At 38.4% G+C, this 27,619-nt stretch overlaps 1 protein-coding gene across 1 annotated transcript in view; it reads left to right on the forward strand.

Annotated features, from left to right (window-relative positions):
• The first annotated feature begins 2,265 nt into the window (after window positions 1-2,265).
• The window catches only part of LOC308080378 (dipeptidyl peptidase 4-like), a 43,319-nt gene continuing 17,965 nt past the window's right edge, over window positions 2,266-27,619 (forward strand). The window contains exons 1-16 of the mRNA XM_080422204.1: window positions 2,266-2,528; window positions 7,026-7,113; window positions 11,195-11,293; window positions 11,707-11,798; window positions 13,228-13,302; window positions 13,391-13,443; window positions 15,008-15,080; window positions 15,753-15,873; window positions 16,681-16,835; window positions 18,872-18,969; window positions 19,973-20,102; window positions 21,065-21,103; window positions 22,604-22,705; window positions 24,775-24,854; window positions 25,340-25,390; window positions 27,132-27,241. Of these exons, the coding sequence (XP_080278330.1) occupies window positions 2,430-2,528; window positions 7,026-7,113; window positions 11,195-11,293; window positions 11,707-11,798; window positions 13,228-13,302; window positions 13,391-13,443; window positions 15,008-15,080; window positions 15,753-15,873; window positions 16,681-16,835; window positions 18,872-18,969; window positions 19,973-20,102; window positions 21,065-21,103; window positions 22,604-22,705; window positions 24,775-24,854; window positions 25,340-25,390; window positions 27,132-27,241 (1,465 nt within the window). The 5' untranslated portion in view covers window positions 2,266-2,429. The remainder of the gene's footprint in view (window positions 2,529-7,025; window positions 7,114-11,194; window positions 11,294-11,706; window positions 11,799-13,227; window positions 13,303-13,390; window positions 13,444-15,007; window positions 15,081-15,752; window positions 15,874-16,680; window positions 16,836-18,871; window positions 18,970-19,972; window positions 20,103-21,064; window positions 21,104-22,603; window positions 22,706-24,774; window positions 24,855-25,339; window positions 25,391-27,131; window positions 27,242-27,619) is intronic.

The raw sequence follows: 27,619 nt of genomic DNA on the forward strand, positions 1-27,619 counted from the left end.
TTGGTATCAAAATATACTATTATATTAAAGTACCAAAAGTAAAAGTACTAAAATTGAAAATAGCAGATCTACAAGCTCTCAACGTGTCGCCATGCGACGTGTTGTGAGCTTGTAGATCTGCTATTTTGAAATAGCCTAGGTATAAAATAGGGCTAAAGTGATTCATGCATGTTTTATAATGTAATAATTGATATCTGCAAAGTAACTAGTTCAAATAATTGTAGTGGAGTAAAAGTACAATATTTTTGCCTATGAGATGTAGTGGAGTAGAAGTAAAAGTATAGACAATTGGAAATACTTAAAGTAAAAGTACCTCAAAGTACAGTACTTGAGTAAATGTACTTAGTTACTTTACACTACTGGTTAATAGATAGAGAGATAGATCATCCACTGCTTATGTATTGTACATGGACAGATGTATTCAATAAAACATATAGTATACACATTCATAAACTCTGTCCTGTGTTCATGGACCACAGAAGCTGTAGTGGCCTTTTCCCTTCTGCTCAAAGTTACTTGAAGAGCAACACTGACTCCTGCTGGCTACAGGAGGCAAAACACCCTCTACACTTCAATGTCCATTCACATGGCTCTGTTGCATCAGGTAAGATCAGTGGACAGTAACTAAGTACATTTACTCAAGTGCTACTTAAGTATTCTTTGAGTATCTGTACTTTACCAGTGTATTTGTATTTTTGGGCGGTGAAACCGCCCCTATAAGTGAGGTTTGGAAACTTGTACAATTATCTTGGGCAGTGAAACCGCCCCTATAAGTGAGGTTTGGCAATTTGTACAATTATCCTGCGCTGTCCTGGCCAATCACAATCTATTCAGGACTGTGATTGGCCAGTGTCACATGACACATGTGCATAGCCCTATATAAGAAACCATAACTTTAAAAAAACCATAAATTGGTTTTTTTAAAGTTATGGTTTCGTCCATCATAAAGAGTGTTTCAATAAATGTATTTATCTTTTGTACATGATTGGTTGACTCCATTCAGTATTGTGATTAGCTAGCAAGACACCGCCCACTTCACACAGGGTGAGATTTTTGATACTTTCACTACATTTCGAGAACAAATCTTGTACTTTTGGCTCCACTACATTTCTAGGAAGGGATAAAGTAGGCTACATAATGAATTAACCACCTAAGCCCTTTTTTAAATATAGTGAAAATAGCAGATCTACAAGCGCTGATCTGAGCAGATCTGAGCTTGTGCATCTTCTATTTGCCCTAATATTGATGTGTTTTTTTTTTGGTATGTCTTCAAATCCTCAGGATCAGCTGGGAAGATAGGCGAACCAACGTCAGTGTTTTGAAGGAAGCCAACATCCTCAGCATCACCACACCCATCATTCGGCACCAGCTGCGATGGACCGGCCATGTCATACGCATGCCAAACAGTCGCCTTCCGAAACAAATGTTGTATGGACAACTGAAGGAAGGACAACGTACCCAAGGGGGTCAGAAGAAGCGGTATAAAAATAACATCAAAACCCACCTGAGGAAATGCCGCTTCAACCTCACCAACTGGGAGGAGGCTGTCCCCCAGAGAGACTTGTGGAGCAGGATGGTCCATGAAGGCACGGCACACCTGGAAAAGGACCTCCACTGTGCCGCGGAAACCAAGAGCCTGAGGCAACAAAGACAGGAGAGATCCACCACCAAAACAGCTCCTGTGTGTGTGTGTGTGTGTGTGTGTGTGTGTGTGTGTGTGTGTGTGTGTGTGTGTGTGTGTGTGTGTGTGTGTGTGTGTGTGTGTGTGTGTGTGTGTGTGTGTGTGCAAATTGCATGTAGGCTGTGTGTGTGTGTGTGTGTAAAAGGACAAATTCTAGCCTGGATTTAAAGCTATTCGGAGTTGGAAGTTTATTCCAACTCCGATACAAATCTTTTGCCAATAGCCGATCTACAAGCTCACAATGCGTCGCATCGCGACGCATTGTCTATTTTCAAAATATTTGTATACATTTGAAAACTTGTGAAATGACATTCTGCACAATGAGTACTTTTACTTTTGGTACTTTAAGTACATTCTGATAGCAATACTTTTGTACTTTTACTCAAGTAAATTTTGAATTCTGGACTTTTACTAACATTAACAGTATTTCTACATTGCAGTATTGATACTTTTACTCAAGTAAAACATTTTAGTACTTTTTCCACCACTGATGCTAACAGGAAATAATAGTGAAAAAAATTTGGTTTGACAGGTTAACTCAATTAACCTGTCAAACCACTTCCAACCCAGCTGAGTCTCCTGGAGAAAGGACTGTATTGTTTATCCCAGCCGTGGACATCTATAAACAACAGAATAACACAAATAGAATAGACACAAACGGGAATACCACTGGAGAATAACATTGGCAGCCTATTTTGGGGAGAATTAACGACCTCTGTTCCGACCGGCATAAAGCTGGGAACCGCCAATGGAGGAAGTAGCAGAGGACATGAGGAAAATCATCCAGGAAGAAGACACCGCAGTCCCCAGACACATCCTAGAGTTAAACAACCTCACAGAAGAACAGGTAAGAGCACTCAGGGAATTATAGCTAACAACAAGAATATCATAATAAAATGCACACAAAGAGAAGGATATCCCTCTAAAAACTATGTATTCAACACTGCAGCAGCAGTGCTGGAAAGTAATGAGAGTGAAGCAATGGAAATAGGTACTAGTGATGCGTAGGTCAGCTATGGCTATGGGTCGCCTGCGACCCATAACCCGCAGGCGGGACCTGCGGGCTATGGGTCGGCCCGCACATCACTAGTAGTTACAATTTGAACAATGGGAAAGAAACACCTGGATAGACACACAAGGGAACTACAAATGTCATGCCCACTTTTGAGACAGCGCCGCTACTCGAGGTCCGTGAGAACTATGAACTGCAGCTGCCAATGCATTCCCTATGAGAGGTTATGAGAGTTAGCCTACTTTTAAAATATTCCTACATTAACTGGAGACGATATTGATTTAAATAAAAATATGTTTCCAAATGTATGGAGTGTCTTTGTCAACATATCTTCTTGTTTTCTTAATAGTTGTTTCACATTTAATTTGCTACTTTAATGGATTAGCCATAATGTTAAGTTAACACAGCAGAGGGTAGACGGCAGACAGACAAGTTGTCGCATTTCAGTGACATCACTGTCTTTACGAGCGCCGACCAGTGGCTTACCCACTGTAGAGGCAGGACAGGCGGTCGCCTGCCCAACTAAGATCTCGCCTCCCCTAAAAAACCCAAACAACCCGAAAATGTGTCCTTGCGTGCTTAATGTCCTCAAAGTCACGCATCCAACAAGCTTTGAATTGAGCAGATTGGACCTTCTGTTCCAGAGATAATGACCAAAACATATTGAAAACTGCCACTTTCGCCGGTTTTCGGGGTATTGAAAACCTCAAGGGATGCTTCCGTGATGTATATACCATGCGACCACTTAAACTTTAGATATCAAATGCTAGAACTTTTGACACACTGATGGAGTATATTATAGTATATTGTGGGTAGTATATCGAGATGACAGATATGGGACATTAAAAAGGATAAATTAAACAAATGCAGTTTATTAGAACACAAAAAAAATCGCTACAGCCTCAGTAGTTAACCAATGAAATTATGGTATTTTACAATGCCTCTCATAGAGATTGTATTGAGAGCTGCAGTTCATCGTTCTAACGGACCTCAAGTAGCGGCGCTGTCTCAAAAGTGGGCGTGAATTTGTAGGCGCCCGTGTCAGCCCGTGTGTGTCTATTGTCCAGCACTTCAATCAATAGAAGTCTCAGGTATTCAGCAGAATCCCCTCTGGACAAAAAGACAGAGACAATGGATACAGAGACTTAAAGGGATATTTAATTTTCAAACGTGTGGTCATTTTAACGTAAACTCAGGCTTTCATAAAATGATATACTAATAATATATATGATATAGTAATATATTTTAGCCATTTGTAATAGAGATCACAAACTGTGAGTAGAACGGAAACCTATAGAGAATAGACATAATTACAAATAGCCAAAACCTAACCGTGATTGCTTAATTGTAACTAAATTAAATGTAAACCCTAAATATACTCAACATAGCATGTGGAAACACAGGCTCAAACCTAAGTTTCTAGCCTGGATTTAAAGGTATTCGGAGTTGGAAGTTTGTTCCAACTATATGTGGTCCATTAACGAGCATCATCGACCTACTGAACGAGCTTAGACTGAGTTTAAATAGTTGAATGACTACAGCAGTGGTTTTGCAAAGAACATTTTCAGATGGGGGTCCGAGGCCAAATAAATATTAATTTGAGAAACCTTGAAAGTTTGCGAACAACTGGACCACAGACCGCAGAAACATCCTTCCGCAAAACACACACAAAAACACACTCAAACGGAAACATATTGGTTCAGTAGTCCTTGGGGCTGAGGTGCTATATGCTGCAATGGTGGAAAGTAACTAAGTAAATGTATTCAAGTGCTGTACTTAAGTACAATTTTGAGGTATTTGTACTTTACTTGAGTATTTCCAATTTCCAATACTCTTACTCCACCACATCTCAGAGGCAAATATTTTTAATTATTTGAAAACGTTAGTTACTTGACTTTGGTTTGGATTTGGATTATTATTACAAAACATACAGTAATCACTTCAGCCCTATATACATTTCGACCATTTGAAAATAGCTGATCTACAAGCTCACAATGCACTTTTATTCTTTTACTCAAGTATACATTTTGAATTCCGGACTTTTATTTGTAACAGAGTATTTCTACATTACAGTATCGATACTTTTTCTTAAGTAAAACATTTGAGTACTTTTTCCACCACTGCTATGCTCTATAGTACTGTAGCACCTACAAATAATCTGTTCAGCCCCTGTATGGTTCCATAGACGTTATCTGCTGGCTCTTCAACTTAGTTTAGGCATGGTTCTATATAGCATGTGTTCCCAAATTGATGTATATTTGGTCGTGGACCCCCCTCCCCCCATTTGGAAATATTTTGTGCCAGGAACCCCCCCAAGGAGAAGCACAAGCTCACAACACATAGCATTGCAGCGTGTTGTGAACTTGTAGATTGGCTATTTTTGAACAGCCAAAACATAAAATAGGGATTAAAGGGATAGTTCACCCAAATTTGAATTCATGGATATTTTTTAGTTTTTGTCACATTCCTAAGCCAATAATTTGATGACCAGCAGACCGGTAGGCAGCGGTTCCGGTAGGAGATACAAAGGAGACTCTTTGTGTCTCCTACCGGAACCGCTGCCAGTCATCAAATTATTGGCTTAGGAATGCGATAAAAACAAAAAAATATCCATGAATTCAAGTCTCCATGGGGTGACTAATTGATAGAAAACAAGTCATTTTGGGTATGAACTATCCCTTTAAGTGTTAAACTGTTCCTCATTTCGCTGCAGAAAGCCCCTCAAGGACCCCTGGGGGTCCCCAGACCCCAGTTTTGAGGCCCAGGCACTATGTAGCACCATTTGACAAAGGTGCTATAAAAGTGCCTTTTAAGATTTTTTGGGTGCTTTATAGCACCAAAAAAAAGGTTCCCCTCTGATTACGAGCCAAAGAACCATTTCTAGTGCTGTTTAGAGCGTAGACGAACTTTACTCCTCCAGGTTTTTATGGTGCCACCTTTGAAACGGGAACCTGATGTAATGTTTAACAGAACATCAGAGGGGCCAGATAACAAACAGTACCGTGCACCGCTAAGCTAACAGTACAAGCCGCTATAGGAACTCAACTACTGTACCTGTAGCCTGTTCCACGGAGGTGTGAGGTGAACGGAATACACGCTACGCGCTTCACGTCAGAGCACAGCCATGGTTCGTATACCGCTGATTTCAGAATCGTTATTCATGCGTTGAATTAAGGGCCGGGGCAATTGAACCAAAAATAGATATCAAAACCGACGTTTTAGAACCAATTACCGACTTAATTGGGATAGTTCACCCCAAAAAAAACATTTCTATCATTTACACACCCCATGGAGCCTTGAATTCATGGAGTTTTTTTTAGCTTTTGTCGCGTTCCTAAGCCAATGATTTGATGACCGGTGGAAAGATGCTAATGTCTCCAGTAGGAGACTCAAAGTTGACACTATGAGTCTCCTACCGGAGCCACCGCCGGTCATCAAATTATTGGCTTCAGAATGACACAAAAACAAAAAAATCTCCATGAATTCAAGTCTCCATGGGGTGTGTAATCGAAAGAAAAAAGGTCATTTTGGGGGTGAACTATCACTTTAATCTTGCTAATGTACATTTAATCGAATAATCAAGAAGCAGGTTTTGTTTTTCTTATATATCAATGATTCAGCACTAAAATGTCTAAATTCTAGATCGATAACTCTGATTAAAACTACATAACCCGGTATTATACTTAGTTGTACATTGGTTGCGTAAAAAAATAGCAAAAATAGCCGATATACAAGCTCAGAAAGCGTTGCAAGGCAATGTGAACTTGTAGATAGGCTATTTTCACTATTAAAAAAAAATAATAATCGAGGCAATTGTTTCAAAATAATCATGATATTGATTTAAATTCATATCTCCGACACAGAGCCTACATTGAAGGAAATGTTGGGTTGGGATAAATTATTACCAGTGGTGTAAAGTAACTAAGTACATTTACTCAAGTACTGTACTTCAGTACAATTTTGAGGATTTTTTTTTACTTTACTGGAGTATTTCCAAATTTCAATACTTTTACTTCTACTTCTACATTTTACTTTTACTCCACTACAATTATTTGAAAACTTTAGTTACTTTGTAGATATAAATTATTATGTTATAAAACACACATTAACCACTTTAGCCCTAGGCTATTTGAAAATAGCCGATCTACAAGCTCACAACGCGAAGCATTGCGACGCGTTGTGAGCTTGTAGATCTGATATTTTCAAACTTTTACTTTTGGTACTTTAAGTGTATTTTGATGCCAACGTTTTCCACCACTGATCATTCCACATGCTCTTGCTCTCATGCGACCGTGCAACAATGTCTTAACGTTGGTTATTTGACTCCACCAGGTGGAGTGGTCCAAGGTGATCCTCGGGGTGCTCGGGTTCACCGTGGTGGTCGTTCTGATAGCCGTGCCCACGGCCATATTTTTGAATGGTGAGTGTTTGCCATCGAGGTCATAATTATGTTGAATGAGTGGTTCTTGATCGCAGGCTGAATGAACCCCAAATATAAAGGGGACAGAGACAATTACGTGTGCGCCATTCGCCATGTTGCATGGGGATAGCTCCAAATGTGACTTTTTGTTGATAGTGTACACTGACTGCCGTTGTATGTATACTGTAGGCTATATTGTATGATACTAGATACAGTAGGTAGGTAGGTAAGTAGATAGATTACCACACTGGGTTTACAAGCAGGACCCAAACACAGGATGATGTAAGCAATTTTCAGAGAGGAAACCCAGGTTTATTGCTTCAGAGCGCAGGCATAAACGGCAGGCAACACAAAATACTCTCTATAAGGTTCAATGTTCTTTATTGTTACATACAATTACAGAGAACATTTTGGCATTTAGCAGACGCTCTTATCCAGAGTGACTTGCAATAAGCAAAAGGTAATCACACACATAGAATGCAGAGAGACAATGTAGTGCCTCAGTAAAATAGGATCCCAGGTAAACCAAGAACCTAGCATCAGTCTAAACAATATAGCATCGAAATCAGTGGTGGAAAGTAACTAAGTATATTTACTTAAGTACTGTATTTAAGTACAATTTTGAGGTATTTGTACTTTACTTGAGTATTTCCAATTTCCAATACTTTTACTCTACTCCACTACATCTCAGAGGCAAATATTGTACTTTTATTCCACTACAATTATTTGAAAACTTTAGTTACTAGTTACTTTTCAGATATAAATTATGATATTATAAAACACACATTAACCACTTCAGCCCTATTTTATACATAGGCTATTTGAAAATCTGTAGATCTGCAATTTTTAAACATGTTTGTACTTTTACTTTTGGTACTTTAAGTACATTTTGATGCCAATACTTTTACCCAAGTAAATGTTGAATTCTGGACGTGAGTATTTCTATATTGCAGTATTGATACTTTTACTTAAGTAAAACGTTTGAGTACTTTTTCCACCACTGCCCTACACCAGGGGCCATACTGACTTCAATTAAGTCAGCCAAGAGCCACACATTGGACAATTGAATTGAAACCTGAGACACTGAATTATGTTAAAACTGCATGTTTTTTTGTGGACATGACATATTTATTCAACTAATAAGGCAGGCTATTTGCCAGGACAGAATTCCTGGGTCCTTGCTTTACAACACAGGAATGTTCTGTTTCACATTTTTTACAGCTGTATGTGTCATTCTGAGCTTACAGTGACACGATTAGTTCTATAAAACAATAAACTTTTAAACAAACCTACACATTTATAACCTGCCAGTGGCCATATGCACCACATCATATATACAGTATCACTGCATTATGTTGTAAATATGGACTGTAAAATTGTACCTGCATCAATGGAATGCAGGTATGTACTAAAATGGTAAATATTAATTAGCAATAATTGTAATTAAAGCAGCACTATTTAAAGGTAGGGTAAGTGATATTTTTTGGTTAAAACAAAAGGTATTTTGTTAAAAGGTTAAAGCACTATATTCTGATAGTAATCATTGCTATAGAGTGTTTGTTCAGTAACAGATGTCTCCCTGTATCTCCAGCTCTTTAATAAACAGAAAATAAATTTTCCGGTAGGTGTCAAAATCTCAGCCAATCAGGAGAAAGTACCAATTTTTAAGCTTAATTTTTATAGTGTTCCAGTTCCAATTTTGTCTGCTCATTTCTTAGTGTCATCACTTGTTTAATCTGTATCCTGATTGAGTTCTCTATCCTGATTGGATAAAATTGGAAATGAAACTGAAACTGAAACGAAAATGCATTTTCTGTTTTATAAAGAGCTGGAGAGACAAGGAGACTCCTTTTACTGAACAAACACTCTATAGAGTACTATCAGAATATAGAGCTATTTAACACTTATTTTAACCAAAGAAAATCACTTACCCTACCTTTAACTGTCCTCTTCTACCCCGGATTTGTAGCCGGTTTCCTGCTTAAGTGCTGACATTTTTTACCATTGAGCTAATAGAGCCCGTCTGCTTGCTCAGGGGATAAATTGAATCTTGACCATCAGGTAAAAAATTGTGTCAGATCCTGTGTCTAGGTGAGACATGACCTTTGACACGATCTAAATGTCTCAATAGAGGTGCACTTTTGATCGGTGCTTGTTGCAATGACCTGCACTACAATACTCCACCATATGTTGCGCTATGACGGAATAAATCCATAAAATGTAACAATGTGTGCGTTCCGTAATGCAATTCCAATGGTGAAAGCTGTGTTGTTTCACCCGGTGAAGGAATGGCGGATTCGGCCACGCCCCGAAATACCCGTATGTGTGTCTCAAAGAATATGTTATATTGTATTATTACGCGGCTTGGTTGAATGCTTGATTCTGATTGGTCAATCACTGAATTCAGCGGTGTGTTATTTCGGAATAATGACCGATGAGCTCAGTAACAGACCGCTGGCTAATCAAAGACTCAGAACACCTGCTCATATCAACCTGCGCTGCTTGATTTTATGCTGTATCCAACATGACAGCCATGTAAACAAACACACCATGTCCTTTACAGCTAAACATTGCTCTCAAGAATGTTTTTGAAAACATTTGAAGTGAGAAACGATGCAGTAACCCAAAATGTATTCTATTTGATCAACACTTCCTTGTTTTCCGAGGGGACCGTGTTGCGCTGGGCGGACGGCCAGCAATACTGATGGAAGAATACCAAAACGCACGCCCCAAAACACAGTCGCCCCGGCGAAAATCCGGCGGTATTCACCGCTGGTCCACGAAAATAATGGGGGCGAGTCTGTTTTGGGGCGATTCTTCTGATTACCTTATGGAATACTTTCATTGCAGTAAGCAAGGAAATACCTTGTTTTGTTGTTACTTTTGGGTCAATTTATTAATTAATTTATTAAGTAGCCGTGTAATAAGAGGGATAATAGCCGGGTAGCCGGTCATTATGTCATTATTGAAAAATATATCATGACACGTTGATTATGCACAGACGCGGAGCAATTATCCCTTGCTTAACCGCCGACACAGCTGTGAGACCACAGTACTAACGCAGACACCTCATTGGCTGCTGCTGTTCTTTGAAGAGATGCGTCATCGCGGCCGTCAATATTTTGTTGGGAGAGACGTGCCTCCTAATGCATGTATGATTTTCACACGGTTTGGATTGTTACAAATGTCAGACATGTTTATGTTATGATATAGGATACATGGTAAAAAAAAAATACACACCTTATCTTACCTAACATAGATAGCAGTGGTGGAAAGTAACTAATTGCATTTACTCAAGTACTGTACTTAAGTAAAAGTTTTAGGTACTTTAACTTTACTGGAGTATTTCCAATTGTCAATACTTTTACTTATACTCCACTACATCTCAGAGGCAAATATTGTACTTCTATTCCACTATGATGTGAAAACTTTAGTTACTAGTTACTTTGCAGATTTGAATTATTATTACAAAACATACATTAACCATTAACCACTTCAGCCCTATTTAAACTTTGGCTATTTGAAAATAGCAGATCTACAACAACAGCAGATCTACACAACACGTTGCGATGTGGCGCGTTGTGAGCTTGTAGATCTGCTATTTTCAAAAGATTTTTTATACATGTTGAACTTGTGAAATGGGATATTCTGCACAATGAGTACTTTCTACTTTTGGTACTGTAAGTACATTTTGATACCAATACTTTTGTACTTTTGCCCAAGTAAATTTTGAATTCCGGACTTTTACTTGTAACTTGTTACTTGCAATATTGATACTTTTACTTATGTAAAACATGTGAGTACTTTTTCCCACCACTGTTCAGAATAAAAAATAATAAATAGGCCAAAGATCAAATGTATACGATACAAGATATTACATAATACTGCAAAATAAGATTTAATAATACAAAAAACGTATTAGATTAGAAGGCATTACAACAAAACAACAATACCTTATCATTACAACCGGTCCAACTCAAACGCCCTTATCTCGTGATAATCTTTACGATCATGATCTGTGTGACATAATACCTGTCACTGGGTTAATTTGAAACTTTCTTGGCTGCCGTTTGCGTTTCAGAGGACAAGGATGGCTCCAAATCGAAGAGGACTTTCACCCTGGATGACGTCTTCAACAGCTCCTACAGCCCTCGATCCTACTCCATGAGATGGATCTCAGGTGACACAGCCGCTGTTCCGGATCGTCACCGTATTGTCACCTACAGCCACTACACAGTAAAGGCCTCTAACTCCTGAGAGTGTGCAAATTGTACGGGTCCATATATGGTTCAATTTGCACACTCTCAGATTTATAGAATACACAGGGTTGTCAAACCTTTTTATATCAGGACCAGTGTTCAAATGAAACCAAATGAACGTCCATTTGGTTCCATTTGTACAGTCTCAGAGTTACAGACACATAAGGGTCCATTTGGTTCCTAACTATCAATTCATTTGGGTCCTTGAAATAACAAAACGTTTGCGAACCAATATGCATGGCGTCACTGTAGCTAAAACGGTACATATTGAGTAATTAAGTGTGTTTCCTCTCTCAGCTTGTCACTAAAGGTTACACATTCTTCTCCCCTGTAGACAGTGAATATCTAACCAAGACCAACGGCTCAGTCTTTCTTAACGACGTGATCGCAAACACCTCTGAGGAATTTCTGAGCAGCGCATTATTTGTAAGTGATTTCACTTCAGTGTAACGTTTGTGTATGCATGATGTGTGTTGAGTGTTCATACTGTATATATGTTGTGTCTGTGGGGGTTAAAGCTGCTGTAAGTGACATGTTTTGGGTGAAAACAAAGTTTGTTAAAAAATTAAAGCTCTATATTCAGATAGTAATCATTGCTTCAGTAACAGGGGCCTCCCTGTCTCTCCATCTATTTAGTACACAGAAAATGCATTTTCATGGGGGTCACTAATTGCATCCAATCAGGAGAGAGTACACCAGAAAGATCGTTGATCAGGTTCAATTGTATTGTGTTCCAATTGTGTCTGCTCGTTGTTTTATTTCATCACTTCCAATTTTGCATATTTAACCTGCATCCTGTATGAGTTCTCTCTCCTGATTGGATACATTTGGTATCCCGACCTGAACATTTATTTTCAGTTTACTAAAGAGCTGGAGAGACAGGAAGACCTGTTACTGAACAAACACTCTAGCATATAGCAAAGATTACTATGAGAATATAGAGCTATTTAACTCTTAAGGTCCTTACACACCGGGGCGATTTTTTTCATGCGAATAATAAGTTTTTTTTTAAAACCTTATAAAGTCAATGCAAGCTTCCACATCAGTTTCGCGGAGCGAAAAAAACGTCTTTTAATTATTCGGAACGAGTCCGAATTGTGCGTATATTCGCATATTTGCCGGTGTGTAACCGCCTTTAACGTGTAGATCTGCCTTGTTTGGAAATTTTAAATGTTTATTTCAATACAGCCCAGGCATTGATAATGCCTGGGCTGTATTGAAATAAAAAATTTAATTAAATGAAAGAAAATACTTTGTAATTCATACATTTGAATACTTAAAAAATGTTGGGTCATTTTATCGTCTGCTCAGGCTTTTGTGAGCCCCCCAGACAGTTTTTATGTTGCTTGATTCAGTATTTAGATATTTGATATTCATTTTATCAGACACGCCCCCTTCCTATACAAACCCATTATAACTTCAAACTCCATTTTTGACATTTTAGATTCATAAAAAATATTAAATGTGACTCATCCTGCCCTCCTAATACGTGAGGGGGCCGTGTTTTTTCGTTAACTTTTTTCATTTATTTACATTTTTTATTTTATTGTATTTAATTACTTTCATTTTCCAAAAGATATATTAGAAATAAATGAAATATCCCTTTAAGACGTTATAAAAGCATGTACTTTAGGTAGCTACTACGTTTTTTTTTTTTTTTAAATCAAGTTAAGTACAAATTAGACTCGACTATTACTCAACTACAACATTCACTTGTAGTTGAGTAATATTTAACCAGGAGTATCTATACTTTGACTCAAGTACTGGAGTACTTGTTGATTGTGTGTCTGGCTGCTGGAGGTGAAGAGGAATGTAAGCAGACTCTTCCTAACAGATGTGTCTTCTCTCCACACAGAATCAAGTGGACGCCTATGATTACCAGCTGTCTGGAGATCGTAAATATGTTGCCTTCATGAGTAATTACTCAAAAGTATGTAAAGCTTTTATTGACTTCATACCAAAAAAAACTAATAAATTCTGCTAAGTTCCTCATTCCATGTTAATATTTGTCCCATTAGGTGTGGAGGCATTCGTTCAGCGCATCATACCACATTTATGACCTGGAGACACAGTACGTATAACCACACACCTCGAAAGCCATTTTCATGTTGTTGCTTTCGGACAGAAACGTTGCATGTCCATATTTACCAATTGCAGTGGTGGAAAGTAACTAAGTACATTTACTCAAGTACTGTACTTAAGTACAATTCTGGAGGTATTTGTACTTTACTTGAGTGTTTCCAATTTCCAATACTTTTACTTCTACTCCACTACATCTCAGAGGCAAATATTGTGCTTTTACTCCAGTACAATTATTTGAAAACTTTAGTTACTAGTTACTTGTAGATTTGGATTATTATTACAAAACATTAACCACTTTATCCCTATATACATTAGCTATTTGAAAATAGCCGATCTACAAGCTCACCACGCTTTTTGTAGATCGGCTATTTTCAAAAGATTTGTATACATTTTGAACACTTGTGAAACGGGACATTCTGCATAATGAGTACTTTTGGTACTTAAGTACATTTTTATGCCAATACTTTTGTACTTTTACTCAAATACATTTTTGAATACTTGGACTTTTACTTGTAACATGTTTTGCTTTTACTTAAGCAAAACATTTTAGTACTTTTTCCACCACTGCCCAATTGTATGTTGTTTTTTTTATGAATTAATGTCCTAGGCTACTGTATGTCATTCTTCAGTCTATGACTGTGTCACACAAAAGAGGCAGAAATAGCTGATCTACAAGCTCACTACGCGTTGCGATGCCATGCATTGTGAGCTTTGGCATCGCCTATTTTGTAAACAAAAGTGGACAATGGTGGATATCTACAAGCTCACAACAAGCTTGTCTATTTTTGCCGAATGTTCCCCCCAGAAGTGGTTAACTGTCAAGTATAAAGTTATTTTCAATCTGTCCTAATGGAAACGGATATTCTCCATGTTTTCCATGTGACATAATGTATCTTAGGGTAAACAATTTACATATTTATGTATCGTAATATGCCGCATATAAAGTAACAATGTAATTCAGGTGTGCCGTGGATGAAAAAAGTTATTTACAGTTTATAGTTTAGGCATTTAGCAGACGCTCTTAATCCAGATTCCAGAGCGATTTACAGTAAGCAAGGACACACGATAATACATCATAATACATCAATAATACATCAAATGCATAGAAATAGTAATCTAATAACAAAATAAAACATAAATAAACCAATAATCTAATAATAACTAATACATTATGTAAACCAAGAACCTATCATCAGCCTACATTGAAACTATACACACTATAGGATGCCAGGTCAACAATGACATGGCATCTGTCTGCATAACATGCTATCTAAGTTACATTTTAGCCTTTGCATAATCCTGCAAGGTCGTCAAGGCTAGGGCAAGTGCTACGGGCTGAGATGGAGTCTTCTAATTACAATGGGGCATTCATTCCATAGTTTGTGACCCAGAAGGGAGAAGAGTCTGGGACGTGTGGAGCGTTGTCCCGGATGTTTTAGCGAATCGATTTACAGGGGTGCCCTGAGCCAAAAACGTTCGAGAACCACTGTTGTAGGGTATAAATGAAGCATTAGGCTCTGAATTAATTAATGTATTTTTCTGCTGCTTCATAGGGCCTTTGTTACAACAGCTGATGTTCCACACCAGATCCAGTACTTCTCCTGGGCTCCTGAGGGCCACAAACTGGTAATATTGGGGTCATGGGCGATTTTAGCCTCTGCCAGCAGGGGGGGGGGCAGGAGTATGCCATGAGAATAAAAAAACAACACAAAAAGAAAAACAATTGGGCACATTCTACAAGCCCCAATTGCATTTACTAAATAATTGTGTTCATTATTAATTAAAGTTAAAGAGACTAAAAATTAAGTAATATACAGTAATATATAAGTAAATATAAAGTAAAAATCCAATCCCACTCTATGCAATTGTTACTGTATACGGTTATGGATAGACTTACTTTGAGTGATTATTCTACACTTCAGGGGTATAATGATACAAGAGTTTGTCAAAGGAAACCATTTTCCAAACACTTAGATGGAACAGTGAGAAAGGGGTTCAAAGCTGGAATGTAATAGCCTTCATTTCAAGTGTTTATTATCATTCTAGCAGTCAGCTCTCATGTAGTTTTATTTGTGTCTTAACTTAACCCCTCTACCATCACTAGAAGATAGACTGTCTGTTCTATTCTTCCAAACACTGCAGCTAGGATGTATGTTACTGTAATTACAATGTACAATTTAAAATGTAATGCTAATTCTGGCACACTGTAATCGCATAAATGCATGGGTATTCCAAACTTCAAGTAAGTAAATGTATGAGGGCTTGCTGACCTGCTTTGTGTACATTTATTGTTTGTAGGCATTTGTTTGGAACAGTAACGTGTACATAAAGACCAGCCCCACTACTGCACGAGAGCAAGTCACATCCGATGGAGAATACAACAAAATCCTGAATGGAATCCCTGACTGGGTTTATGAAGGTAAATAACAAAACGGTACACCGGACCTATGAATCATCTCATACTGAAACGTATCTTATTTTTTCATCACTTCAAATTTCACATGTTCATCCTGTACCCTGAGTACCCTGTCTGCTGATTGGATGACATTTTCATCCTGACCTGAAAATGCATTTTCTGTTCACTAAAGAGCTAGAAGTACTGGGAGACTATTTAACACTGTTACTGAACAAACACTCTATGGCAATGATTACTATCACAATATAGAGCTATGTAACACTGTTACTGAACAAACACTCTATAGCAGTGATTACTATCACAATATAGAGCTATTTAACACTGTTACTGAACAAACACTCTACAGCAATGATTACAATCACAATATAGAGCTATTTAACACTGTTACTGAACAAACACTCTATAGCAATGATTACAATCACAATATAGAGCTATTTAACACTGTTACTGAACAAACACACTACAGCAATGATTACTATCACGATATAGAGCTATTTAACACTGTTACTGAACAAACACTATAGCAATGATTACTATCACAATATAGAGCTATGTAACACTGTTACTGAACAAACACTCTATAGCAATAATTATTATCACAAGAGCTGTTTAACACTGTTACTGAACAAACACACTATAGCAATGATTACTATCAAAAACACATCCCTTATGCACCTTTTTTGTAGAAGACAATTGTACAAACACACACCACAACACATGTCCTGTCAAGTTGACGATGACAATTAATCGTCAACTTAAATTTGCAATAGTGACAGCCCTGTACCTAACGTTCCATCTTTGCTCCGCCAGAGGAGATGTTCTCATCCAACCAGGGTCTGTGGTGGTCTCCTAATGGGAGGTACGTGGCCTTCGCCCACTTCAATGACACGCAGGTCCACAACATTGAGTACTCGTGGTATGGAGACGACCAGTACCCCTACACCGTGGTCATCCCATATCCCAAGGTGACACCTCCAAGTTCCAACTGCTTCTGAAGCCTGAATTATGGCTCTATGCACAGCAACCATATTGGAAAGAAAGTGGGCCTCTTCCTTACCAAATTATACTAATAAGGCTCTGTTCTGTTTAGTGGTTCTCAAATGTTTTAATTTCAAGGACCCCTATAACTCAGAGAGTGTACAAATGGAAGCAAATGGACCCTTACGGGTCCATTTGGTTCCATTTGTACACTCTCAGAGTTACACACCCGTAAGGGTTCCATTTGGAACCCCCTCAAAGAACCATGAGGGTCCCTGGACCACACTTTGAGACCCACTGGTGTAGCAGAGTGTTTCCAGTGAGCCAACATGCAACAATACCAGCACCCTGACACTGTTTCATTTAGACACTTCAGCTCAGGAATAACCAATACCATTTATTAACCATATTGCATATATAACCATTTACAGCAATATTAACCATATACTGCAATGATATTGCATTTGGCGGCGTGACTCTGCTCATGTGATATTACAGATTACCTGCGCAAGCAGGACAACAGATCTGAAATCACAAACCCCCCAGAGGAGAGCATAAAATATACAGTTTACATAAACATGACATTGAACCTCAATTTACCACATCATAGTACAATCCATAGAACCACAGTATAATCCACAGAATCAACCTGTACAATCCATAGAACCACAGTACAATCCACAGAATCAGCCTATAACAATATGAAGTACATGCCACAGGGAGGAGGCCGGGGAGGTGGAGGGAATTTGAAAACCACCGCTGTACAACCAGCATAAACAGCTAAGCACATAGAATGAACAGTGAACAAGGCTGGTTAAATGAACCGCCTGAGATGCACTATGGGTATGAGGGCGTGTGTGAGTTAGTTTGTAGCGAATGAGAATGCGTGAGGTTGAACATACTGATTGTGGGAGTACGTATGAATTAACGAATGAATGGGGGGGGGGGGTCCGGGGAGAGTGAATGTAGCATAACCTCCTGCCTTCCGTGTCTACATGAACTATCGCTACGCTGAATTTGACCAGAATGGAACATGACCTTAATTAGCATCATTAGTAACACCTGTGAAGGAAGTAAGGAAGAGGCCCAATTTATTTCCAATATGGCTGCTGTGCATAGAACCTATTCAGACTCTCTCTTTTCGCAAGTCAACGTGGTTTTGAGGTTAGGTTTAGGCATAGTTTTTGTGAAGTTAAAGGTTAGGGTTTAGCCGCAACCCGGGGGACACACCAATGAAAGAGGGAGCCCCTGAACCTATTATGACTCTCTTAGTCTTTTTCACTACACAAACTGTGAACCATCCCGTGCCGTGGAACATATTTCACAGGTTCTGGGTTTTAGTTTCCATACACTACGACTGGGTTTCATGTATGGTTCTCAGAACCAATTTTTTGTATTTGTTCAGTAACAGGGTCCGTCTCCCCATCTCTCCAGCTCTTCAGGAAACTGAAAATACATTTTTATCCAATCGGGAGTGAGAACTCACACAGGATACAGGATAAACAAGGGAAATTGGAAGTGATGAAACAACCAAAAACACAAAACATTGATAAAGCTGATGAATGGGTTTTCTCTCCTGATTTCTCTCATGTATTTTGTGTTTGCTAAAGAGCTGGAGAGACGTTGTTACTGAACAAACACTCAAGTCTATAACAATGATTACTATCAGAATATAAAGCTTTAACTTTTTAACAACAGTTTGTTGTTATCATGCTAGGTTCATTTATTTGCCTGGCATTCTTTAGTTTCTTTAGTTTCAGATTATATATTTTTTGACATTATACTGTTTAGACTGATACTACAGTAGGTTCTTGGTTTACCTATGATCCTATAGTTAACTAAGGCACTACACTGTCTCTATGCATTTGATGTATGTGTTTATTTTGCAGGTGCTCTGGATAAAGAGCGTCTGCTAAATGCCTAAATTATCACTCACAGCACCTTTAAGGAGTGCGTAACAGATTGATATAAAGAATTTGAACGGTGGGACATGGGTTGACATGAAGCTGTTTTTCTTATTCAGCCAGGAACTCCCAATCCTGTAGTGAAACTGTTTGTAGTGGACGCCACCGACACCAGAAACATCTCTGAAGTTCATGTTCCATCAGCGATTGGCTCAGGGTAAGCTAATGAACCTCTTTGTCACTCACTATGCTGTTCATATATTTTTATGCACTTTGCATGAAAGTCGTACTCAACTCCAGTACTCCAGTCAAAGTATATGCTCCTGCTCAAATATTACTCAACTACAAGTGAAAGTTGGTGCTCTGGCAAATGTATACTTGAGTACAAAGTACATTTCTGCTTGATATCATTGCCTTGCTGTATTAATATGTTGACATCACCCCCCCCCCCCCCCCAACAGAAAACCCAAGACTTTTCCATAAATATAAAAAATGATATAAATAATAGTGAAGATAGCAGATCTACGAGCTCACAACGCATTGGCTATTTTAGATATATTTGAAATAAAGTTTAAGTGGTGAATTCTTAATGTACTTTTTTCCCCCCTTCCTAGTGTAGTGGAGTCAAAAGTAAAATATTTTTCTTTGAAATGTAGGGGAAGTGAAAGTCATACGTATTAAAAACAAGATTTTTTTGGATAACATATCCAATGTGAGAGTGTGATTGTGTGAAATATAACAATATATCAACCAATAACTCATACCAAATATCAACAACGTTTTAGAAACAGGGACAAACCGCAACCACCGTCTTTACAAGCACCTTCACAGAAAAACAAGGGCAATGTCGCTTACAATAAGCAGACATGGCAACCAATCATGACTTGTTGCAAAAACTTTTTTAACCAAACACGCCCCCTTTCCACAGCCACGCGCCCACCGTATATATATATATATGAACAGAAGAGCACGCCCACAATTCAGTCTAAACACATCCCACAAATGGACAGGGTGTTTCTTAGAGAGTGTTACACACACTCTCAAAAAACACAATTATATAAGTAAAGTATACTAAAAAATGTTACGTGCTTGTGTAATGTACTTGTTACTGTCCAACACAGACCTATATGTCTCTCACTATGCTATTCAAATCTTTCATGTGCATTTCAGTACACAGTCTATATACAGTGTATATATTCATGTGTTTTGCCCTCCCTCAGTGAGCACTACCTGTGCACGGTTACCTGGGCGACAGACGAGCGTGTGGCCGTCCAATGGCAGAAGAGAAAACAGAATGAAGTGCGTCTGCAGATCTACAAAATCAATGGAACCATCTGGAGTGAAGATGAGGTGCATAATCGCCTGTCTGTCTGTCTGTCTGTCTGTCTGTCTGTCTGTCTGTCTGTCTGTCTGTCTGTCTGTCTGTCTGTCTGTCTGTCTGTCTGTCTGTCTGTCTGTCTGTCTGTCTGTCTGTCTGTCTGTCTGTCTGTCGGTCTGTCTGTCTGTCTATCTTGACTGTCTGATCTATGATGCTAGGTGCTAGGTTCTTGGTTTTACCTGTGATCCTATAGTTTCATGAGGCTCTACGGTCTACGCTGTCTCTGCATTTTGATGTATGTGTTTTACCCAGTGGTGTAAAGTAACTAAGTACATTTACTCAAGTACTGTACTTAAGTACAATTTTGAGGTATTTTTTACTTTACTTGAGTATTTCCAATTTTCAGTACTTTTACTCCTACTCCACTACATCTCAGAGGAAAATATTGTACCTTTACTCCACTACAATTATTTGAAAACTTTAGTTACTAGTTACTTTGTAGATTTAGATTATTATTACAAAACATGCATTAACCACTTCAGCCCTAAATACATTTCGGCCATTTGAAAGTAGCAGATCTACAAGCTCACAATGTGTTGTGATGCGACACATTGTGAGCTTGTAGATCTGCTATTTTCAAAAGATTTGTATACATTTGAAAACTTGAAATGTGACATTCTGCATAATGAGTACTTTCTACTCTCGGTACTTTAAGTAAATTGTTATACCAATACCTTTGTACTTTTACCATTTTGAATTCCGGACTATTACTTGTAAAAGAGTATTTCTACATTGCAGTATTGATACTTTTACTTAAGTAAAAAATGTGAATACTTTTTCCACCACTGATTTTACCTTGCTTTATTAAGTCTCTCTGGATAAGAGTGCCTTAAATGCCTACATTGTAAATCATATCTATTATCTATTATCTGTAGTGACATTAAAGACTAAACAGTACGTAACTAATAAAAACATGTTGCTTGTATCCATCCAGGGCCTGACGATGACCAGTAGCACAGGCTGGGTTGGACGGGTATGTCAAGTATAACACACTATTCACACTGTCACAACACTTAAAGCGGCACTATGTCACTTTTATAAGTAAAATGTAATTTTGTCGAATCTGTATGGTAGAGTATGTCAATGCTGAGACATTTAGATCGTGTCAAAGGTCATGTCTCACCTGGATCTGACACAAATTTTGACCTGATGGTCAATATTTGGTTTTCTAGTTATACGCTCTCGGAGTTATAGACACATAAGGGTCCATTTGGTTCCTAACTATCAATCATTTGGCTGGGGACCCCCTGTATGGAACCCCCTTAAGGACCCCTGGGGGTCCCCGAACCCCACTTTGAGAACCACTGCCTTATTGAACTGATAAGGGACAGACTTTGTTGCTTATTTTTTGGGAATCAATCAATGACATATAACACATCTTACAAGTTTAAACAGCTCATATATATGCAGATACCAATACGCAAGGGCTTTAAATTTCAATAATGACCACCTCCTCATACATTATCCTGCTTATTACACGGCTACTTAATAAATAAATTGACCCAAAACAACAAAACAAAGTATTTCCTTGCTTACGGCAATGAAAGTATTCCATAAGTATTGGGCTGGGCGGACAAGTTCGCCTCGGAAAACAAATGACAGTAGTCCATAAGGTAACGGGAATACTCGCCCTAAAACACACTCGCCCCCATTCTATATACTGCCGATTTGCCTGTAATACCGCCGGATTTGCCCTGGGGCGACTGTGTTTTGGGGCGAGTGTTTTGGTATTCCCCCGTTGTTGCGCCACGATAAACAAGGAAGTGTAGTGGATCAAATAGAATCACTTGTCGGTTATTGCATCGTCTATTTCTCACTTCAAATGTTTTCAAAAACATTCTTGAGAGCAACGTTTAGTTGTAAATGACATTGTTTGTTTGTTTATATGGCTGTCATGTTGGATAAAGCATAAAACCAAGCAGCACAGGTTGACATGAGCAGGTGTTCTGAGTCTCTGATTAGACAGCGATCCGTTATAGAGCTCACCGGTCATTATCCAGAAATAATGACCGATGATTGACCAATCAGAATCAAGCATTCAACCAAGCCATGTAATAAAGGTTGTTAACCACTTAAAGTAAACCCTCTCTCTAGGTCGTCCTCAGACGAGCCCAGTTTACTACTCTAGACCTGAACTGAGTTTGTGTCTGTACTTGGATCGTTTTTTTCTGTCTACACCAAATATCTTCGCCAAAATGGCTATTTTTGGCTAATGTTCCCCCCAGAATATGGATGCAGGGGTTCAAGTGGTTAATATAATATACAAAAACTGTACATATATACAGTAAGATTTTATCCTTTCTGGGTGTCCATTATTTTTCGCAGAAAATGTATTTGAATTTCAGGTATATGGCAACCCTACACTTAAAGGCATATTTCACTTTAAAAATACCATGACATTTTCTTTTCCATTAATGTTTTGCCAATTATTTTTGTCCCACTGCATTATAATAATGATACATTTGCTTGTTAGTTTTCCCCCTCAGAACCAGTGTTTTCGGCAGACAAGCGCAGTTATTACGTGGTGAAGAGTGACAGCAGTGGGTATAAACACCTCCACCATGCGGTTGGCCCAGTAAGTACCTGTCAAAGTTATTATATTTTAGCGTTTTTTTTGTTTGTTTTGTTTTGACTTTTTATTTTCAGTTACAGTTTTAACTATTATCTAAAACCCCAGTTGAAGAAAAGTTTGTACGTCAAAAAAGTTAAAGGTAGGGTAAATGATTTACTTTGGTTAGAATAAGTGTTAAATAGCTCTATATTCTGATAGTACCCATTGCTATAGAGTGTTTGTTTAGTAAAAGGAGTCTCCCATGTTTCTCCAGCTCTTTATTAAACAGAAAATGCATTTTCAGTACTCTCTCCTGATTGGCTTAAATGTTGTCATCAAAAACCTGTGTACTATATACTAATGTACTATATTCTGTTTACTAAAGAGCTGGAGAGACCCCTGTGACCGAACAAACGCTCTGTAGCAATGATTACTATCATATTACTAATATAGTACTTTAACCTTTTAACAAAACAAAAAATGTAACCAAAAAATATCACTTTAACCAAATTAATATTGCAGAGGACATGGCTTTTCACCAGAAATGTGAATAACCACCTGTAATAACTCTTGCAAGTTTTCACTTAACACCACAAAACTGTGGGTTGCTTATCAGCATACGTAATCAGAGGCTGGCCCTCCATTATTGGCCCATGAAGACACAATGTCAGTGCTAGGTAACTTATTTCAGGTTCAGGCCAAACAACCATTTCAATTTATCCCGACCTTCTTAATGGTATTAATGCACTAATGAGCACTGTAAGAATATGAATCAGATTGACAGAATTCTGTCATATACTGTATGGTGTATTGCCCTCAATGCTTAGCCCACCGTATTGTTGCTTGCAACTATTATTACTACTACAAGGGCATTCACCGAATAGTCGAATATTCGAATATTTGAATATCAAACCGACTATTCGACTATCAAACCACTATTCGATAAATTGGATTTTTTTTTTTAAAGTTTTTTTCTAGAGCAGACACGCAGCTGTGAGCTCTGGTGTGATGTCAACTCGCATTCCTTGAGTCGAGTCATCAAGGCCATTGAAAAAAATAATAATAATAATAATATTTTTATTATTTAATTTTTTATAATCAAATCGATTAATCGAATATTCGAATACTTATAGGTCGAATAATTCGAATGCTAAAAATCACTATCCGTGAATGCCCTAGCATATCGTTGCTGCTGGGTGGAAGTCTTGTAAGTTCAAAACCGTTCCTTTTTTATCATTATTTTAAAAACAATTTAAAATAGTGAAAATAGCCGATCTACACGCGTTGTGGCCTGGTGGATATGCTATTTTCAGTACTCTTGATGAAGTAGGGCATTCATTTATGAAAAAAAGTTGAGTGGACATATGAGGTTAATGTCAGTAGTCAGGGGATATTAGCAGAAACATTTCTTGGAATAAATTCCTTACCAAAAATAATCTTCACCAATGTGTTTGTAAAAGTGTCTAGTAACACATCTCAGAAAGACTGAAATGCAGTTTCCCTAGGGGAATTTTTGACAGCTGCTGAAAGTTGGGGTACCCACCATTACCTTATGCAGGGGGAAAAAATCTAAATTTAATTCTATTTTAAGTAGCATGTGAGGGGGCAAACTAAGGTGTTTTTATGATTCTGAATCCATTGCAATCATTTGTTTTGCACCAAAACCACTCCTTGGGCTAAAAACAGCCCAATCTCAATGGGCTTTTTACACAAAAAGTATACCTGGAAAAGGATGGCTATGGCCGTTTTTAGCCAAAGGAGTGGTTTTGGTGCAAAACAAATGCTTGCAATGGATTCAGAATCATAAAAACACCCTAGTTTGACCCCGCACATGCTACTTAAAACAGAATTAAATTTAGTTTTTTTCCCCCCGCATAGGTTATGGTGGGTACCCCAACTTTCAGGAGCTGTCACAAATTCTCCCAGGGAAACTGCATTTCAGTCTTTGTGAGATGTGTTAGTAGACACCTTTACAAACACATTGGTGAAGATTTTTTTTGGTAAGGAATTTATTCCAAGATTGTTTTAATATCCCCTGACTATAGGCATATTAAGATGGTGCCTCTTTCATAACCTGTCACTCATATTTGCAGGGCCCTGATGACAATATCACAGCTATCACTACAGGCCAGTGGGAAGTGATTGACATTCTGAAAATAACTGCAGACAGCGTGTGAGTTGGATAAACCAGACAATCTATAATCTCTCATCTCAATATCCTTTAAGCTTCCTTCAAGGTGTTGTAAATGTAACTAGCAATCATTGTTATTGTGATTGTACAGTAACAGGGGTAACACATTTTCAACAATTTCAACCAATCAAGAAAGCGAATCCATTCATCAGCTTCAATTTTATAGCATTCCAATTTTGTCTGCTCATTTTATGTTTTTGTGTCATCACTTCCAATGTCATGTGTGTATCCTGTATGAGTTCTGTCTCCTGATTGGATAAAATCGGTATCCCGGTGTGAATTTTCTGTTTAATGAAGAGAAACCCCTGAAACCGATGTTATTGAACAAACACTCTGTACAGCAATTATTACTACCAGAATAGAGCTATTTAACACGTATTTCTTGTAACAAAATATCACTAACTCCACCTAAAAAAGGGCACACGTATGTGTTTGTTCAGTTAATAAAGTGTCGAACTGCTCCACAGATATTATTCAAGTAACGAGGGTGGTAGACCAGGTGGCAGGAATGTCTACAGGTAGGTACATGTACGCTCTGTGTTGAACCATTAAGCACCATTCACACTGAACACGATAACTAATACTTTAACGTTAATTATGTGAGCATCCACACTGATATACAATATGCTCTGTAAACAGTGGCAGCAAACGCGCTGCACAGTCCAGCTGTGTCAGAGCCCACACATAGAGCAGTGGTTCTCAACTTTTTCAGGCCGTGACCCCCCAAAATAATCATATTTGAACCGGGGAACCCCCAAAATAATCATGTTTGAACTGGGGACCCCCCCCCCCACCCTGACAAGCACTTGTAATAAGAGTTGAGGCGTTACATTGAGTTTAACTCGGTTCCACTGATAAATATTGTGAAAATCGCCTCTGGCTCTGGTGAGCTTGTAGATCGGCTATTTTCACAATTTTCGCAATTTTTGCCTCTTATATTATTTGACAATTTAGTAGTAGCCTTTAAATTATTAAATTAGCTATCCATACCTATATCAAAATGTCCCCCGCCATTGAAACATTTAAATCTCAACTTGTCTCACTTTGATACCTTGTTGTTATTTTTTTACTTTTCTTTTATCCAGCTTGAGAGTTCTGTGGTCTGTTTTTATTATGTTTTTATGATTTTGTTTGTTTCATGTTTGTTAGTGTATCTATTTGATGAATCTTTGTGCAGCACTTTGGTAACAAATGTGCAATATAAAGGAAGTCGATTGGATTGGCTGACAACGCATCACAACTCAATACGTTGTGAGCTGGTAGATGGGCAATTTTCTGGAGAAGAGATGTCAATTCAATTTAGTTCAATCTGATTACAGTGCCGAATCACAACAAGTTGTCTCAAGACATTTTACATAAACTCTTCTTTTTACTTAAATTTCATAATATCTCAAATGTACATAGTGCTTTTCTAAGTACCCAAAGATGCTTTACATGGGGGGCATGAGAAAACGACAAAGAAAAACAACTTTATTATTGGGGGAAAAAACACTAAGAAAAGGCTAAGACTAAGGAAACCCTAACTTTATCTTTGGTGTAGAGGGAAAAAAGGAGGAGACCAACTATGGACCCCTGGGGGACCCCTAGTCAACAACGTACAGTACTGTTTAAGTTAAAGTAATACAATGCAGGTCCACAAATAACAATTTTTAGCAGCCTCTGCTGGTCATTACCGTCACTGCAGGCCGTTCGTTTATTCCTCCGTTACCCAGAATTCCATTTGTTTTCACCGGAAGACGGAAGCGTTTCAAAAAGAGTTATTTTAATTGTTTTATAATATCTGTGGATCGTTTCTCTTAGCCAGTGGAGCTTTAGTTACCGTGAGCTGTTTCTTTTTCTGTTGTTTTTTGATCTTCAAATCCTACAATCTCTTAAAAACAGCGTGAGATTCCTTTTTGTTATTAGCGCGGTAGTTCCTGGCCAAACAGGAAACCGGTGCGGTAGTTCCTGGCCAAACAGGAAACCGATGCATTTCCGTTTCCGTTTTCCGGCCGGATGACGTCATTTTCGCGGAAAAGGCTCACCGAGCCACCTTTTCAATAGAAATTATAATAGAAAAGGCTTTCGGGGGTGAAATTCATGGAGTGGGTGTTGTGAAACATTTGCCACTCACAAAAGATATACAATTTAACTTTAGTTTTGTTGAAAAAGTTACCTATTCCTTTAAGTCACTGTTTCACTACAAATGTTTGTGTGCGTGTGTGTGCCTGCGTGTGGTTGTGCTTGTGTGTGTGGGTGCACGCATGCATGTGTGCATAGGTATTCCATCGGTGGTCAGTCTGAATGTCTAACCTGTGGACCGGACATCTGCCTGTACAACTCAGCGTACTTCAGCCACAATGCCTCCTTCCTTCGCCTGGGCTGTCACGGTCTGTCACCAACACACACACCCTCATTAACACAGTGTTTCTCAAACCTTTTCATGTCAAGCACAATCTGGGAACCCATCGTCAAATAAAAAGGAAAAAGAGCGCCCCCAGCGTTTTTCACTTTTGCATTTGACTCTGGGGGGAGTGATTAAATAGACCGACGATGACTGGAACCCGGCGTTTGGTCTCTGCCCTCAGCCCTCCACTTCCGGTGGTGCGCCTATGTTTTCATTCCCACTAACAATATTTCTCCACGGAACACTAACACCATTTCTCCCAAAGAACATGGATGGTTTTGGTTATAAGTCCACTTGTTTCTATGATGAAAGAACAAGTTAAAATGTTACTAACTTTCCGTGGTTTGGTCGGCTCCGAGGA

Source organism: Gymnoscopelus braueri (genome assembly GCF_963280865.1).
Source record: "Gymnoscopelus braueri genome assembly, chromosome: 24".
NCBI classification, from domain to species: domain Eukaryota; kingdom Metazoa; phylum Chordata; class Actinopteri; order Myctophiformes; family Myctophidae; genus Gymnoscopelus; species Gymnoscopelus braueri.